Source organism: Hoplias malabaricus, chromosome 2, assembly GCF_029633855.1.
Source record: "Hoplias malabaricus isolate fHopMal1 chromosome 2, fHopMal1.hap1, whole genome shotgun sequence".
In the NCBI taxonomy this organism is placed as follows: Eukaryota; Metazoa; Chordata; class Actinopteri; order Characiformes; family Erythrinidae; genus Hoplias; species Hoplias malabaricus.
The window spans coordinates 12,989,733-13,008,439 of NC_089801.1; the positions used below are offsets into that span (position 1 = coordinate 12,989,733).

Genomic DNA, 18,707 nt, shown 5'->3' on the forward strand with positions numbered 1-18,707 from the left:
AAACGAAGAAAAGCAACAGCAGACCCAGTAAACAATTAGCCGTTGATTCAACGTTGTAATAACGTGATGACTGCGGCCTAATCAACGTTCTCTTAAGGTTGAAAATGAAAGTTGAAAAGACGTCCAAACACAGACATTGAAAAGACGACTATTAGACGTATTTTGGACGTCCATTGACGTTATTAATTGGTCCCTAAATAAATTACTTGTATAAAACGCGTTTTGGACGTCCACTGACGTTATCGATTCGTCACCACTTAACTAACTTATTAAGATGGCTTTTGGACGTCCATTGACGTTTAAAATATGTCCTTGACGGACAGACTACTTTTAGACCTATTTTGAACGTTCAGGGACGTTCCTTGTTTACTGGGGAAGCAGTGATGAACCGTCAGCCAACACCCTCCTTTTCTACGTAAAATGAACGTCCCAAGTGTTCCTAAAATGGCTAAACTTACTCTTTCAATTATAGTTATTAAATTGACCGAGGTCATTTAATTCGCTTTAGCAAACTGTGTTCTCAAACAAAATGTAACAGCATTAAGCGGAGACTCCGTTACAACAGAACAGAGTACCACCCCCATCTATTGGCAATCATAAATAACTACACTTTAAAAATACAAGGTAAATGAGTCTAAATGTATATGAAATAATCTTAAAATCCATAAACATGCGCTTAAAATGAATTAGACAACATTTAAATTGGAATTAGATTACATTTAAAATCACTGATGCTTTAATAATATAATATAATAATTTATTATTTAAATCACATTCAGTTGAAACTGAATAATGTGTCTCATATGATCACATCAGCCCTGTTCCAAACTTATTTTCAGCAGTATCTATTCATTTTATCAAAAGCAAAAATATATTTAAAGGAACACTCTGTAAGATTTTATTTATTTATTTATTTATTTTTTTTTTTGCTGTTGGGGCTCATCATCATTTAACAGTATACTGTACTGAAATCAAGGGGAGCGGTTACATATATCCTGGAGTGCTGAGCCCAAAGTAGCAATTCTCTATTCATCCCTATTACAGGTCAGGAAAGCATCACAATGATTTTGAAGCTGTAATTTAAAGATACAAATATACCATAGTGTTCCTTTAATATTCAAATTGCCAAATTGTTTATTGTATTATGTTAAACCATGATTTTACTTTTGTATTTTTTTATATTTAAAACACTCATTGTGCATTCATCATTATTTGAACTAAATATTTAAAAATCCCTTTTAATTTTCCCCACAAATCTATTCCAAACAACTCCGGCAGGTGACGCAGGAATCTTTAAAATACGGTGGCCCTGAGCAGCAAATAAACAGTGACGTCATATTTTTAAGAACATATTTTACTTTCTTTTTTTTTTAGATGTACTTTGCGAAATGTAATGTCTGTCTACTATCTATTACCAATACAAGCAAAATATAATCACATTTTATATTGTAATTATACAAACACATTGTCCATTAACGTCACCCGCACGCATGTTTTTTTATTTATTATTGTTCCATCATAGGATCCATCCTAATATTACACTAATTTCAGCATGCAATGCAAATGTAGTAAGACTCTTATTGGGTGATTTTTTCCTTGGGCCACCGTAAGAATACTACAACAACCAGTTAACACACGCTTTGCAAGTCAAATCTACCGCGAATCATAAAATACGGAACCCAAATCGACTCAGAGTCAGCTTAGGCTCCAAGAGACTTCAGAGGTTTGTATTGAGACTATAAGAAGCCTCTGATCCAGGATCAGCAAAACACTGCCATAAGAACAGCTTCCTCATGTTCTTTCTTCACATACAGCCACCATTGAGGAAGTTATTCCTACCCAGAGCCACAGAGACGAAGAACTGAAGTTAATCCTTTTAACGAAGCCTCGCCGATTGGACGTGCGACCAATGTGTTTTATTTAATCAATACTTCTCCACATGCGGTTATCTGGGGGTGTTTTTACTGTCCAGGATTAGCGTTTCAGACTTGGAGCAGCCTTCAAAGACAAGAAGGCGACAAGGCAACTCCTCTGTTAGTTTATAGGTGCTCTTTCCTCTCATCTCGTATTATTATTTAATATCGGGTATTGCCTGCCATGGGATGCTGTGGTAGCTCAGAGGTAAGTACTAAAGCTTATAGAACTCATGCCTTTCATACAGGACACCTTTTAAAAATAGTATGTGGTAAAAACAGACGCTTTCCCACCGTTTTCCAAAGGCAACGTTTGGGCTCCTCCCTCAGAAACTCTGAAATATTGTAGATTTTAGAATATGTCGAGTCCTGCCTTGATAAAGCATTTTAATTAACCATCACAAAGTAACAAACTTAACAAAGCACTAGCAAAAGCAATTCATTGTACAATACAATTGCTGCTGAAAATAAAATAATATATATCTTCTTCCAAACGCGACGTGGTTTTCAGGGGGCGTGACATTGCTAAATGCAGATAAGATAATTGAGATAAAATCGCTGACAACATTTATACCGAGTGAGTTCAATCATTTTAACGTGCACTATCTGTGCAGCTGTTACAGCTATACAGATATACAGCTGTGTATATGCAGCTTGTATAATCTTACTTGAAATGCATGAAAAGAAATGAGACTGTCTGAAATTGCAGAAGTCACAATGCCCAATGCCAAGCGTTGAGCACTCCCCAGAATTCCAACAAAATTACCCAAGAGCACTCTGCTGTACCGCAGTCACTGTCATCTCAGTAGTGATGGAGCTTCGTCCAAAACCATTGGAGTTCTGGTGGTATTTATTTTTATTATTTTTTTTATCCAGAACTAATCATCCAACATAAGTATCTGACCTAGTATGTATGTATATGTGGCTGAATGTCATTATCTGTGCAGCAATATCACTGAATTTAATGTGATGCAAAGGGGCATGTTAGAAGAACATTGAATGAGCCAGTTTCCAAAAACATTTAGACTTTCATCCCATTGTTAAATGGTAATATGCCTATGCAGAAGGCTTGCAGTGATTTAATAAAGCTGGATGTAAACAGCTGTGATATTGTTTCTGATTTGAAAGCATTTACAAACTGTTGAAGCCTTTTGTTTCTCTTTGTAGAAGAAGCAAGACTGGAAACCTCTGGAGGATCGCAGTTACACAGACATCCCATGGCTGATTCTTTTTGCCCTTTTCAACATTGGAATGGTGAGTGGATGGATATGGAATTTTGTGGGTGTTCAACCGCCTATGGTATATATGCACTTATCTAGAGCAACTGATTATTTTAAAAATATAACAGATGTTAGGAGTCTTGCCCAAGGACTCACATTGATTATAGCTTGGTGTTCCTGTTTGAAATGCGAGTAGAACAAAAAGGGTGGTGATCTTCACTACACCATACCAACAACAGTTTAGTCATTTGTTTACGATATTGAGAACATAGGTGAAAAGTGTTTTTGCAGTGTGAGAGTGCAAATTGCTGTTTTCAAGTCTTTTACTACATACATCATAATGTTGACATCGCAAAGCTAGTGGTGGCAGTAAAAACAGGGCTTAGATTTTAGTCCTAATGCACCAGGTTTGTTTAACTCTTTGTTTTATTCAGGTTCACTCAGAATGGCAGGAAAGGTATGGTCACTGACATTGATTTTTGGTGAATGTCAGGGTACCATTTCTATAATGTATAGCATAGTTTGACTATGCTGATATTGGTTGTAAACATGCTTACTCACAGCCTGTAATGATACTGTTACTAGGCATGTTTACAGCATATGGGGACAGTTACAGACTGTGTACTTCTACATTGTCTCTGGTAGCTCTTCATTTGTGGCTTTGCAATATCAACTGGTGCAGCCTCCAGACTCATATCAGGCTATGACAGCTATGGCAACATCTGTGGTCAGAAGAACACACAAATCCCAGGGATCGAACTCAGTGGTAAAGACCAAACCATAAACAAGTGAGTAAAACAAATACTGATTTAACTCTCATTGTCTCATTCTTTCCTTGGTTTTATCTTTCTTTCTTGTTTCCTTTCCTGTTTTCCATTCTCTTACCCAGTTCTGGGGCACTCATTTTGGCCTAGGATGTTTATATTGGATTTTTAATTTTTTTGTCTGTTTTTTGCTTTAAATGTAAAACAGATTCCTACTTTGTGCACTTCTGTCTTAATCAGTCTTGAATGCATTCATCACTACAGTTTATTTGCCTTCTTGAAAGGCCAGAAATTTATTTTAAAAAGTGATATAAGTTGGCTAAAGCTTGGAAAATGCTGAATTGAGGTGGTACCCAACCCAAGCCTCAGGCACCTCCAGCTGTATGAAGTGTACTTCAGCTTCCAGAGCAGTTGAACCACAGAGAGCTGTAGGGTTATTGAATAATCAATGAATGTCACACACTAGACAACTACCTGCTTATCACTGAGAGATCGAGAGTCCAATTCCTTTGATATTACAGCCATCTGTTGCTAGAAGTCAAAAAACCTTCCACCACAACTACCCTGTTACACTCATACTTGTCACTCAGCGACCTGTGGTCAATAGAATGATGACAGTTTATAAATATCCTACTATTATCCGGTTTTCAACGGCAGTGTAACATCATTTGCACACAATATGATTAATCTGGTCCTTTGCCGTTGCTACTTTATTACACACTGCTGTCTTAAAGCATGTGCATGGATCATTGGTTTGGACAGGTGTCCAGTTTGACAGGATAATTGATTTAATCTGATGGTCCTCACTAGGTTAATGGATTACCTAATGGAGAAATTCAGTCAGCAACAGCCAAAGTATTATGTTTCATCTAGGATAAAACACCCAGAATAGTAGCTAGCATACTCTTGTTTTTAAACTTAATTTACTTTTTACAATTAGGATAGTGGTTCTCAAACTGTGGTACATGAAGCAGCAAGTGGTGGTACGACAGATGACCACAAAAAATGACTACTTAACTAAAGAATTCAATAATAACTGAAAAATGTTCATGTTTAAACTACATAATGTTTCACGGTTTTCATAATTAAACGTTAATAAAATCTGTGTAAAACAAAACAAAAAACCACAACATGGTTTATGAATAAACGGTAGGGCTGAGCAGCATCCCTTAGCTTCTTATTTCCAGTGAGGGAAGGCCAGTTTCAGCTTTTTACTGAATGTAAGCAAAGGCTAGAGACAGATGTGAGCAGTTTGGACTTTATTGCAGAAAAGGGCAAAGTAGAAATGAGGAAAAACAAACAGACCAACCCAGTGAAATACTCTTAAGCCCAGAAAGACTAATTCTAGAGGCATATATAGAGAATACACATAACTAAACGAAAACGATGTGGCCGATCTTCGCGTCATTAGAGTCCTGTTAAACACTGTTTAACAACGTCATACCTTCTTTACCTACTGATAAAAGTCTTGAGAGCCACTGTGAGCACGTGTCCATTACATTTAAAGAGAACATATGTAAAAAATAACTTCATGTTTTGTGCAATAGCTCATTAATACAGGCACTGAACCCCACAAACTGTGAAATAATTCCACTCAGTTTTATTTATTTTTTTTTTTTTTGTGGGCTCCGTAAGTCTGAAAACGTGATTTAAAATAATTTTTTTTTCTGATTCTGTGCTACATCATTAGTGCAGACACTTTAGAACTGTAGCATGTCCTTGCCTGAGTATCTCTAATCACAGCGCTGGACTCACAACATGCAACAAACACAATAAGTGCATAGAAAGGTTTGCAGTTATGGAATGAAATTGCTTTGTAGTCCCAGAATGAACCAGAATATCTCTCATAGATCAATTCCCCCACACATATGTGTGGCAACATTTTAAATTGACATATTACAGAATCTCTGATACATCCAAGTCATTAGCAAATGATCATGTATAACGTGAAAAAGAATAATTGGAAAAATGACAGATGGCTCCTTTAACTCATTATTTGTTCTGCAGGTACGTTTTTTTCCTGGAACCCTGCAACATCGATATAGTGAAAAGGAAGATCAAGTCTGTTGCCCTCTGTGTCTCCAAATGCCCAGACAAAGAGCTCCAAACTTATGAAGACCTCAGACATTTTGCAAACACCAACGGTTAGCACTGGATTATTTCTGTGAATTTCTTTCAGTGTTTCCAATACTGAGGAAATAGGTACTGTCATTTTAATCTTGAAATCATTTCAATGCACCTTTAAATTAAAACAAGCACTTAATTAATCTCATCCCCTGTTCGAGGTACTAGTCAGTTATATATTTATGCCTGTAGTTTGATGGTAACCAAACTTTATAAGCCTGATTGGGTTTTTATCCTTTGCTGCAGAATACTACATACAATAATATATATTAAATAATGGGCTTTGTTTGTTTGTTTTTCAAGGGTCCAAGTTATGTTCATATGAGCTGAATCCTGACAAATATGTGGTTGACGTGGATATTGCAAACAAATGCCCAAAACTTCCAGTTCCTCCAAGGTAAAATGCATACCTATGTAACTGAATCACAGATTAAACATAACTCTAACAATAATTAGTAATTTGTCAGTCATTCATTATTTATATATATATATATATATATATATATATATATAAAAATTTCTTCCTCCTCCATTGAGCATTTTTCTATAAAGGGCAACTCCCCAATGAACCCACACTGGGGCAGTCATGTTTACAGTGGGTATAATACAGTGACAAATTTTTCTTTAAAAATATTATGATTATTCTAGTATAATTATTACATGAATCCACTACCAAATCACTTTTCAATTATGGAAAAAACTGATTACAGCCTTTTAAATGTGAGAGTATTTTCCTGATGTAATGCATTAGTATTAATAATGTGTTCTTTCCTGGTGTAGTAAATCTTTACCAGTGTTCCACCGCTGCACTCCAGTGGATATTTCCTGCTATGCAAAGTTTGCTGAGGCACTCATCACTTTTGTCAGTGACAACAGTGTCCTACACAGAGTCATCACTGGAGTCATGACCTCGAAGGAGATTATTATGGGGCTGTGTCTGCTATCACTGGGTATGCTAACCACTTCTCCATTTAACCAAACATATCTGTAGTGCTCTATGGCTGAAGTAGAAAAATAACCAACATGACATAGCCACTCTCTCAACATGAAGGGGGCCCTGGGAACATGGAACCTTAGGTACAACTATACAATATAAGCATAATCACTTCCCACAATATATAAAGTGGAAGGTAAGCTAAACATATCCTGTCTGTTTACCACTCACTAATGTGTCCCTCTGTTGTATCCACTGCAGTTCTGTCTGTAATCCTGATGGGAGTGATCCGCTTCATCTCAGCTCTTCTTGTGTGGCTCATCACAGCTATTGTGGTGCTCGGCTCTCTAGGTATGTTTTAAAAATACATATTGTTGGTCTCCAATTAAACCTTGTATCTCCTAAAATCATAACTTTACAGGAGAAAAAAACTTCTTCATTTTCAACGGAAGTTAATGTAAAAATTATTTTATTTCAAACAATTTTGGAGAATTTCTATGTATGTAAGGACAGCTGATGTGTCCACATGATGTAATAAACTAAATAGACAATAATGGAGATGCTTATTTCTAATTGGAGAGGGACAATATTCAAGTAATGTATTCAAGTATGATTTTAGAATTTTAATATGTATAAAGAAATGGTTCCATTAAAAAAAATAATAATAAAATGAAAAGTTCATAGTAGAAAAGCATTGCCAAATGAATGGCATGGTCTGCAACAGTTACATGCTCAATGCCAGTTGTCAGCTATGCAACAGTGTAACTCTGGGTTACAAAGATGGGAGGACCATTCAACAACAGTAGCTAATCTCATTTATGCTTCTAGGGATGAATGCCATCAATTTCACATATACCCAGCTTGTAGTGTAGTCTTCATAAACGTGTAGAGCAGTGGTTTCCAAACTGTAGTACACACACCACTGGTGGTATGTGAAGCAGCAAGCAGTAGTATGCCAAATTACCTTAAAGAAATTGCTACTTAACTAAAGAATTAGTAACTGAAAATCTGAAACTGAACATTTTCATAATTCAGCTTTGATCAAATCTGTGCATTAAAAAAAAAAAAAAGTATGAATAAACTAGTTCAGTACGTCTGTAAAGGGCTGAGCAGCATTCCCCCGCCTTTTCTAAACTGTTTTTAAAATATTTATTTATTTTTGTTTTTCTTCTCCAGGTAGAGAATGCAGTCTCCCAGTATTTTGCAAAATCCAAAGAAAGCCCAGTTTTAGTTTCTTACTGAATGTAAGCAAAGGCTAGAAACAGACATGGGTAATTTGGACTTTTGCAAAAACGGCAAGGAAAAACAAACCATCCCAGCGAAATACTCCTAAGCCCAGACAGACTAAATCTAGAGAACACTTAACTGAAAGAAAATGACGTGTTCGAACTTAGATTCATTAGAGTCCTAAAACACTAACAGCGCCGCACCTCCTTTACCTACTGATACAAGTGCTGAGTGCTGAGAGCCGCTGTGAGCACCTGCTCCAAGCACCGCACTGTTTTCACCTATAGTCTATTAAAGTACATATTAATTTGATCTCTACTCATGTTTTTATTTCTTTCAAAATGCTTATTTCCCTAAAATTGTATATGTTCTCATAAATGTATAATTGCATTTAAAACATACAGTTTAGGCCTAATTATTTGTATGCGCTCTATAATGCAAATTACAAATATTCAAGCAAGACTTTCATATGATTCATAGGTGGTACTTGGTCTAAAAAGTTTGAGAATCACTGGTATAGAGGCATCTAATGCAGCAAAGGCAGTCACACAACCTATTAAAACGCTTGTTTTCATATAAGGTTTTGGATGAGTAGATGTCTACAAACATTTGGATGTAACTTGGATAACAAGTGCATAAATATACTGCCAATTGAGAGATATGGGATTTTTTTTTTCTTACCCCATATACACTTGCCTTATATATTTCCAATTATTGATTATGTTCATTTGATGATTACATCACAAGATAATCCACCCCCAAAATCTATTGGTGTTGTTTCTCTCAGGTGGTACTGGAATCCTCTGGTGGCTGTATGTGGATCACAGAGTTTCTGCCAACGCCACTCTGCCTGCTCCAGAACTGCAGGTGGCTAAAGACAATGAGAAAGCTCTGCTCGTCTATGCTGTAGCAGCTACAATCTTTACGGTACTTTCCTTCATGTGTGATAATGTTAATGCATAATGAAGCATTTTTTTTTCTTTACAGTTGTCAGGTAAACATTGTGAAAGACACGAGACGTGTAGAATTAGAGGAATCTCAAAAATAATTTGGTCTCTTCATAATTTGATTTTTGAGATGTAAAGAAGCCATTTATGTGTTTTTATGTTTGTTGTTGTATGAATTGATTCCTTTAAAAAAAATAAAAAAATAAAGCTTATTCTTCTTTACAGTGGTTGTGATAAGATCCAGAGACCATAATGTATGCCATTTAATGTTCTAAATGACCAGTCTTTTTACAGTTTATAATGATAAAACTGAAAAAAAATTTTTTGCATTTCTTTAATGCCTTGCTTTTGTCATTAAACAACAGAAATATGCTAACACTATTATTGTTTAAAAATCTAACCCTGATCTCTTTCAGGTGGTCCTACTGTTGCTGATGTTCTTCATGAGAAAGCGGGTGGCTCTGACCATTGCCCTGTTCCGGGTGGCCAGTAAAGTGTTTGGACACCTGCCCCTGCTGGTGCTTCAGCCCTTCTGGACATTCCTGACCCTTATGCTCTTCTGGATTTACTGGATTACTGTGCTTCTCTTACTTGGAACCTCAGGTCAGTGTACATACATTTGTCATAGTATAGAGGAACATAACAAACCAAGTATCTTTTGGTTTAACTATAGGTAGTTTGTATTAAGTGTGGATATAGCAGTGCCACATTACTTTGAATTTTGAATAGTGTATAAAGTTAATTTGCCACTGTCATTGTTTGTCAACAGGAAGCCCAGTGAAGAACAACCAGACTGGATTGGTGGAGTTTCAGATGGCAGGACCAATGCAGTACATGGTGTGGTATCATGCTGTGGGACTTATCTGGATCAGTGAGTTCATCCTGGCTTGCCAGCAGATGACTGTAGCAGGGGCAGTCGTCACATATTATTTCACCAGGTCAGAAATCAAAAAGACCATTTCATTCTTGACATCTTCAGGTTTTCTGACTTGAAACTAGAGTCAGAGATGGAGGGCAATTTAAGCACTTAGTAAAAGTAAATATGAAATGTGTCATAACTTTTACACAGAGACACATCTTGTTCTGTCTAGGATGCATATTTATTATGACGTTATCAATAAACAGCTAGTACATAAACTGCAACCCTACTAGGTTAATCATAGCTAACATGGGTCTACATTTCTTTGTTATTCATGGCAGAGATAAATCTCAGCTGCCTCTGACACCCATCTTGTCATCAGTGATATGTCTGATGCGTTATCACCTTGGCACGGTGGCCAAAGGAGCCTTTATTATCACACTGGTGGAGATTCCCCGCCTCATTCTCACCTATATCCACAACCAGCTCAAAGGCAGCGTGAGTCCAATACAGAAACACATCCATTACTATGTTTTTCTTTTCTTTTCTTTTCTTTTTTGCAAATATATGTATAACATGAAAAAGAATAATTGGAAAAATGTCATATGGCTCCTTTTAACTCAGTAGGTTTCTCAGGTTACTCCATTAAAGCTTAAGCTTAAAAGTTGCATGATTGAAAGTCTGTGACTTGACACAAGTCACAGACTGTGGCCATTATATCACCATGCTGCATGCCATTTGATTTGGTTTTTAAGTAATATATATTTTTGTGATTAGTTCCCACAAAAACATTGAAAAAAATGCACCTCAATGACAACCTAAAATGGCTTGGCAGTTAGACTGATACTGTAAATTTAGCCCAGGAATACTTCGTCAAGTAAAAACTTTTACATTTTTAAACTGCTGTTTTATTTTACATCTGCACTACAAGAATATATGCCATTATCTTAACTGTTTATGTGAATGTTGTTTTCCTCAGGAGAATGCATGTGCCCGCTGTATGGTGAAAGCCTGCGTTTGCTGCTTGTGGTGTCTGGAGAAATGCCTCACCTATTTGAATCAAGTAAGCAAGTACAGCTCAGATTTACTTAAGAGTGCTGAAAATATAAGGCCTTTGGGTATGTTAACATTTCTGACCAAAGGTGTCATTATCATATGTTACTGTTTACTGAGAGAAGACAACTGCAGATTTAACACGGAAGTGAAACCGTTCTTCCTTTCTACAGAACGCATATGTAGCCACAGCTATTAACAGCACAAGTTTCTGCACTTCCGCTCGAGATGCTTTCATTATCCTTGTTGAGAATGCTCTCCGTGTGGCTACCATCAATTCTGTGGGAGACTTTGTCCTGTTTTTGGGAAAGGTAAAAAGGCCTGGTGCAAACTTTACATCATTTTACAGTTCAAAATGCTGGGAGAACACTAATTGCTATTCATTATCATCGTGTTGAAGTAAACCTTTTTTGTAAAGCTGAATTCATAACTAAAATAGTAAAGTACTCTTTTGGTGGGATCTCCCACCGGAAGAAGTCTTGTATTTTTGACTGTTTTGCATGAAACAAATAATCTTTGTATAAATGACTGAGATGAGAGCTGCTAATCAATTTGCAAATCCATGTTTAATTTGTCATGGTTTGGGTTTACAGGTCCTGATTGTGTCCTGCACAGCGTTTGCAGGCGTTTTGGCGTTGAACTACCAGCGAGAGTACACTGTGTGGGTTCTACCACTCATTATTGTGTGTCTGTTTGCCTTCCTGGTGGCCCACTGCTTCCTCTCCATCTTTGAGATGGTGGTGGATGTGCTGTTCCTCTGCTTCGCCATTGACACCAAGTACAATGATGGCAGCCCAGGTAGCGAGTACTACATGGACAAGGCCCTGATGGTAATTGACCATTTGCTTCACAATACATTTTACCTTCTAAACTCACAACATTTACTAGTGCCACTTTCAAGCTGCTAGTTAAGTATATATTTTAGTAACACAGAAATACAATCACCACAGCTAAACAGGAGGAGAAAATAAACTGAATTTAAACTTGTCTACATTCAGTACTGTAGCCTTGTTCAGGATCTATTTTTATATAACGCACACAGTAGCAATTCTAACTACAAATATTTAATTGATAGTGTGTTAAAATGCTCTGTTTTGACCCTGTGCTATAAAGGAGTTTGTGGAAAACAGCAAGAAGGCCATGGCTGAGGAGAAGAGAGCAACAGGTGGAAACAGCAGGGAAATGAGACCCATGGTAAGTATTTGTGGAGAGAATTATTTGCCATTTTATGCTGTTATTTACCATGCGTTTACACAAATCAAAGAGATTCAAGGTTATTTACTATTGGCCACTATATTATGATGGATATTTGCAAATACATTGTTCTAGACAAAGTTTAGCAAAATTGCACCCACTTTTTAAAAGTAGTGGTGCATGTCATTCGATATATTCTATATGGCCAATTATGGTCCACAATATTGTTTGACACCCTTTAATTAGCATAGAAGTGTACCAATGCAGTGTAATGGAATATTCTGTAGAATAACTTTTTTTTATAATGTAACTGTAAAAAGATGTTGGAAATTGATGGTAAGAAATGGTATCTGTATTTTTTCTTTTAGAACCCTGCTGGGACGCTGGCATGATGTGGATTGACCTCTGACACCATTATGCCTCCAATAGGTGCTAGTGAACACTACCAGATCTTCACTCCAGGGACTTTATCTCTCTATGAGCTTATTTACACCGTGTGTGTAACTGAGTACTTGAGATATCTATGCATACTTTCTTGATAGCCTTTTTGTATAAATGGATATTTGACTGGTTTTAGTGGTAATATTTTGTATATTTTTGGAAATGTAAGTCATTTTTGTAATTCAGAGTTTTAGTTTTAGGTTTTTTTTTTTTAACCTATATATGACCATTTATGATTCACTCCTTTTATCAATGGCAGCTTATACTTATGATTGAGGTAAGCAATAGTAATGTTTTTTATATGCCAATATGGCCTCTGCCTCATGTTACAGAAAAAAAAATATATACAAAGACTCATGCTAACAGGGTAATGCAGTAGTCCACAGACATATGCACATAGGTTTTTGTTACATACCTCAAAAAGGGTTTTAGCTTCAAACTCTGCATTTAAGACAACCAAACTAAGTTCTGTTAAGTGATTTAGGGAAAGAAAATTGGATGCCCCTGATTCAACTGCATGTTTTGGTGATTTTCTTAATAAGAATAATAATTCTCTACAGAGAATTAACTGAAATATTTCAATTCTCTCAAATTACAAAAAGAAATTCAAATGTAAATTATATCCATGGAGGATTTGTATTTATTCTCACATTTTGTTAAGTTTAACCAGGGTGTCCTCACAGACAGTCACCCGGAGCGGGACTCAAACCCACAACCTCCAGGCCCCTAGAGCTGTGTGACACCACTGTGCCGCCCCTTGATTCAAATAGTTGGTTGTTAATCTTCGTCTAGCAGAGATTAATACTGGTAAAGTTTTTGTTTGTAAATTGAAACCTACGGGGGCCTAAGGCATTAGTGCCTAATAGAAATTTACAGTCATTGTTTTACATTACAGTTTTAAAGCCAAAAAATTGAAAAGGTATAGGAATAAAATGTGTATAAAAATATTTCTCTAGATAATGTGTTTTCTTATTATTTTGGTTAATACATTATTTGTACACTGGTTATTCATGTTTTCACAATTGTCAAAACATACGTTTTTAATAAACACTTAATTTGACTCCAACTATGTACAAACTGGACAACTGTCACTGTCAATCTCAAACAGATGCTGACCTCTGCATAAACTATGCACCATCTCATACAAACTATAAACATGTCTTGCCATTTTCCTGTTCTTTATAAAAGGGAATACATTTCTTTGTACTCCCAAATTGGCTGGCTAATACATGTTTATACAGTCTCTCCCTTCAGACAAGAGGAAAGATGACTTTTCAAATGTTCCTTTAACTTTGGGATGGTAGCTTGTTCTTTGCAGCAAATGTGGCAGCGCAAAGGCTGCTTCAGTAACTCAGCTGTTCCTTCTTTCACACTCACTCGCCCATCTTGTTCCAACATGGCAATGACATCTAGAGAGGGAATAAAAGAGTAAAGTTAGCAAATAAAGGTTTGGATGCCTGTCACGATACACAATATGCTCTATACAATTGTGGTCATGGAAGTGACTAGAACACCTGAATTCAATGATTTGAATAGGTGAATGAATACTTTTGGCAATTATAGTGTATCATGGCTAGCAGAACCGTGTTAATATTTTTTCTGAATCATTGAGAGAGTGAAATGAAACAAAGGTCCTCCAGACCCTGGGAGTTCAAATATCTGATAGCATTCAGAAAGTTACCATTGCACAACTTTGCAGAAAGGGCCCGGATGCCATTGTACCCTTTTCTAGAAAGCAGGAGAGTGAAGAGTGGGTATGCACACAGTATAGAGTCAACTACAAGGTTTGTGGCTTTGCAGATGCAGTGTGTGTATTAAATGTCCGTGATGGAGGGAAGCGAGACCCTGATGTTCCACTCGGCCATCTTCACAATTTGCTGGGCAGTGCAATTTCCAAACCAAGAAGCGATGCCGTTTTTGTTGGACATCGTGAGGATAGTGGGTAGAAGAGATGCTCCACTTAGCTTCTGCAGGACATAGAGTCACTGCTGGGTTTTTTTGACTGTGGAACTGGATTACGGAATTTATATGAGGTTCTTCGCTAAGTGAACACCAAGCAACTTGGTGCATATAATCTCCAGATGGACTGGTGCAAAGCCAGAAAATGGGAACCAACTGGAGAGCTAGCCCAATAATGCTGAACACAAAGTTTTGCATGATTATAAAAAATTATCACAACATATAGTCATTTAAATACAAAGTGAAAGCAAATTGACTTGGTGTGATCTAGTTTAAATTTTAATAGACAATAATGAATAATTAAACCAATTGTACAAGTGAACAAATTTTTAATTTTGAAACGAATTGTAATATATACTTATTTAATGCTATATATTCTTTTTAATATAAGTTACTCATTTAAATCCACATTATGGAACTTCTACTTACCCTGAGAGTCAATGAAGTAGTCAGTGGTAAATGAGTTCCAGTGTTTTTTGTTCTTTAGAGCAGGAGAATCAAAGTCTTGGCTGATCACATGCAAGTGAATATGACTGAAATTAAGAAAAAACATAAGTCAGAAAGAACGCATTACAATCAAAAATTTATCAAAATTATATAAAAGCAGTGAGCCAAGTTCAAAATTGCTGTTAAATACTCAAAATATGAGTAGGCTATTTGACATTCCCAAATCCTTCCTTGTGTTGAACATATTTAGAGATATCATTCTTCAAACTGGTCCAAGTTATTACTCTATAACAGTGGTTCTCAAACTTTTTAGACTAAGTACCACCTATTATCAAACCAAAATCTACAAGTACCACCTTTGAGTCTTACTTTTTCTTAAACACAAATTGTAATAAAACCCAGTGAAACATGTAATTTACTCATGAAAACTTTAGATAATCAGTTATTAATTAACTCCTTAATTATAGTAAATTTCTTAAAGTGCTCTGGTGTACCACCTTTGTTGCTTCACGTACCAGCAGTGGTACACCTACCACAGTTTTGGAACAACTGTTCTATAATATTTACCTCATATGAGCATGCAGAGGTGATAAAAACTAGACCATGAGAATAAGCAGAAATCATCTGATTGTGAAACTTTAATCTACACTGCTGGTCTGACAACACCCCTGAACTGTGGTAACTTCAATGTAAAGCATGGCCCCTTGTAGCTTTTGGCCTTAATATATATTTCCTTGGTTAAAAATGATCACTTTTTAGGCTTAGCCCATTACCCCATACAACATTAGAAGAGGAAATATCACAAAAGTTATAGGATCATCACTGACCTCATACTGGGTATGGCATGGTAACCCAGGCGAAAGTGAAGTTTCTGGGCATCGGGGCATTGCTGTATCATCCTATCTCCCACTTTCTGCATGTGTTTTAGTAACTCGCAGTGCTCTGATCTCAGAGCTTTCAGACTGGAAATTGACACCCAAGGCAGAACCAGCCAATGATATTGTGCCTTTGGGTATTTGTCCTTAATCACCACCACTTTCTCATCGCTATACACCTATAGACACACAGAGATTCCAACAAAAAATGCAATAGATCAAAAGTTTACCTCATTGTTCATAGCATTAATAACCACACATCCAATTAATATAATTGTAATTATATTCTCTCTCTCTCAAACCTGGTACTCAAAGGCCATAAAAAAATTAACTTTGCAGTCTGTGTTAGGAACTTATTTGTATGATAATGTCCAACAGCATGAACAGTCAATTCATTTGAAGGAGCAACTTGATGGCAAATAAGGGGCATGTGAGGCATTTGCTCTGTAGATATCTGGCTGTTTGGAGAATACAGGACATTTTTTTCCATCTCAGGGGAGTTGTATTTTATATAATTCATGTTAAAATACTAAAATATCACTCTCAAAAATATTGTTTGCTATTTAACTGACTTAACAAATGTCAGTCAGTCAGTCATGGTCTGTAAGCGCTTATCCATTTCAGGGTGGCTGTGGGTCCGGAGGCTACCTGGAACAAGGGTGATCAACAAATTTAAAAGTATGCTAAACAATACCTGCATCTTTGGGTCCTGCATTGAGACTTTCAAACCTTGACTCCAATGCCCTGCAGGTTCCTGTGAAAAACAGAAATTTCAGTTAAATGTTCTAGTAATGTATAAAAGAGTGGAAAAAAGCAGGACTTCAAAAGCTTAAGATTGCTTTTTCAAAAACCTTCTGTATAACAGAAGCTTATAAAAACTTCCTACAAACAATACAAGTTTAGGATATTTAATGTACTGTGTCCTTTAAATTTGCAAGACTTACTGCTTTGTGTGCTGTTGCTTTTCCTAAAACTAATGCACCATTGGATGTTTGTTGTGTGCAACATGATGTTGATAATTTTGATGCTGGACTCTCTTGTTCTTGAGAATCTTTCTGGTGTTGTCTTTTCATTGGCTTGTTTCTCTCTTCAGAAGAAATTAGTGATATATCTTCAGTGAACTCCACAAAGTATGGATAAAGCTGGTTGACCATGTAGAGCTTCTGGCCTGGTTTTAAAGGCACCTGGTTATAGAGGTGAGTGAAATTATGTAAGTAGGCTGTTACGACCAGTAACCTGTACAACACCAATTACTGGAAGGCATATGGGATATTTCTGTGCATTTTAATAAAAGACTTTAGCAAAATTGCATAAAAACAGTCATAGATATTTATGAAACTTGTATGACAACAAAATGACCTGTGAGTTTAGGGCAACTGATTAATCAGAACTACTGTGCAAGTAATATCATATTTATGTACATTCAATTTGCCAATGTAAATACATTATGTCTTTATTTACATAAAAGTCAGCTCCAACCAACAAACAACTGCACAAAGAATCTATTCAAAACTACTAAACAATTACTACTACTATTAGACCAACAACTGATAGTCTATCGTTGTTGGTTTTATTGATGTTACTTGTGTTGAATTTAATGATTTGGCCATAAAGAACCTTTAGGTTCTTACAATATTACACAGCAATTATGATTGGAAGTTAATATAGAGCACAACCATAAGACACAGAATGGAATAAGGTGTAATTGTATTTTAAAAACCAATCTACAGGTTCTCTTTGGACACCAATTTACCTGTTATGCATCAATTTACCTGATTGCCTTTGCCCACAACTGCACTGTCCACATTTGTAGGGTTGCTACCTAACTGTAAAAACAACATAAAGCTTTCAATATTAATAATTTATAAAGCTGTTCATTTGGTATAAATTATTTAATACTATTTTGCCCTTTTCAAAATGTAAATGTCAACACCTATAAGTTACTCACCTGCTTCACACTGATAAATCCTCGGTTGCAGTCAGCTTTCAGTTCAACTGTGTAAAGGCAGAATAAAACATGAATAACAAAAGTTTGTGGACACCTGTTCATTCAATAATTCTTCTGAATGGGAACGCATTCCCTTCTTCACCTTAGTAAAACCATCATCACTTCTGGGAAAGCGTTACCCTAGATGACACACTGCTGTAACTTACTTGACTGCATCCATCCAAATTTGGGCTAAATTTGTAAAGACATTTAAAGATGAAAGGTTAGCAGTTCGTGCAGTTCACAACAATTGTAAACAGTCCTGGGTTGGTGCAGTGTGATATTACCTTGATTTCTGGAGCATTTCTGATCTTTAATCTTAGTTTCGGGTCCTCGACCCAAAGTCAAAGTTTGTTGATGCGGGAGGGGGATGGGTTTGTGTCTGCCTTCTTCACTAACGAGCCTACACAGTGGCATTTTGCCTACAAATAAACCTTACAGGGCAAGGTAGGATATCTAGCGTACCAAGGCTGCAGTACTGAAATAAAACTATCGCGAGTTCAGTTACCTTAGCTACTTAAGCTCAACTGCAGGACTAAATCTTCTCTCTTGCTCTTCACTATATATCTGAAAAAAAAAACTCAGCTAGTCCGAAGACATATTAAATTCAAAACAGCGTTTATACAACAAAATGTCAGCCTTAAAGGAATAAAAACTAACCTGTTAAACTTCACCAAAGACAACAATGACCAGTACCAGCACAGGGCAGACGTACGTATCACATATTTCAAAATAAAAGTTCAACCTAAAACTATGGGTGTGG

General features: G+C 36.4%; 2 protein-coding genes across 3 annotated transcripts; one reads left to right on the top strand and one right to left on the bottom strand.

Annotated features, from left to right (window-relative positions):
- Nucleotides 1-1,643: 1,643 nt before the first annotated feature.
- slc44a1a (solute carrier family 44 member 1a) lies at nucleotides 1,644-13,210 on the top strand. Its single transcript, XM_066658684.1, has 16 exons — nucleotides 1,644-2,121; nucleotides 3,081-3,167; nucleotides 3,779-3,921; nucleotides 5,905-6,041; nucleotides 6,325-6,418; nucleotides 6,802-6,971; nucleotides 7,217-7,306; nucleotides 8,970-9,109; nucleotides 9,546-9,732; nucleotides 9,899-10,067; nucleotides 10,330-10,486; nucleotides 10,968-11,051; nucleotides 11,215-11,352; nucleotides 11,635-11,871; nucleotides 12,155-12,235; nucleotides 12,604-13,210. The coding sequence occupies exons 1-16, from the start codon at nucleotides 2,098-2,100 to the stop codon at nucleotides 12,625-12,627; spliced, it is 1,962 nt and encodes a 653-aa protein (XP_066514781.1). The 5' UTR covers nucleotides 1,644-2,097; the 3' UTR covers nucleotides 12,628-13,210.
- A 501-nt stretch (nucleotides 13,211-13,711) lies between these two features.
- Nucleotides 13,712-18,648, bottom strand: aptx (aprataxin). 2 transcript variants are annotated; one of them, XM_066658685.1, is made up of 8 exons: nucleotides 18,232-18,648; nucleotides 17,906-17,952; nucleotides 17,730-17,783; nucleotides 16,902-17,141; nucleotides 16,652-16,711; nucleotides 15,910-16,136; nucleotides 15,065-15,168; nucleotides 13,712-14,085 (listed from the first exon to the last, which is right to left on the bottom strand). In XM_066658685.1, exons 1-8 carry the CDS (start codon nucleotides 18,359-18,361, stop codon nucleotides 13,910-13,912), a joined length of 1,038 nt encoding a protein of 345 aa, XP_066514782.1. In that variant the 5' UTR covers nucleotides 18,362-18,648; the 3' UTR covers nucleotides 13,712-13,909. The 2 variants fall into 2 exon arrangements, with proteins under 2 accessions (XP_066514782.1, XP_066514783.1); XM_066658686.1 differs by lacking the exon at nucleotides 17,730-17,783.
- Nucleotides 18,649-18,707: the final 59 nt, after the last annotated feature.

Bases quoted from the DNA above. Each gene is read 5' to 3' on its own strand.
- aptx (XM_066658685.1), bottom strand. From the start codon at position 18,361: ATGCCACTGTGTAGGCTCGTTAGTGAAGAAGGCAGACACAAACCCATC. The intron at 17,784-17,905 runs GTGAGTAACTTA...TTGTTTTTACAG, and splicing joins GATTTATCAGTGTGAAGCAG to TTAGGTAGCAACCCTACAAA. The intron at 14,086-15,064 runs GTAAGTAGAAGT...TTCCCTCTCTAG, and splicing joins CTACTTCATTGACTCTCAGG to ATGTCATTGCCATGTTGGAA.
- slc44a1a (XM_066658684.1), top strand. From the start codon at position 2,098: ATGGGATGCTGTGGTAGCTCAGAG. The intron at 2,122-3,080 runs GTAAGTACTAAA...TTCTCTTTGTAG, and splicing joins GATGCTGTGGTAGCTCAGAG to AAGAAGCAAGACTGGAAACC. The intron at 6,972-7,216 runs GTATGCTAACCA...TATCCACTGCAG, and splicing joins GCTGTGTCTGCTATCACTGG to TTCTGTCTGTAATCCTGATG.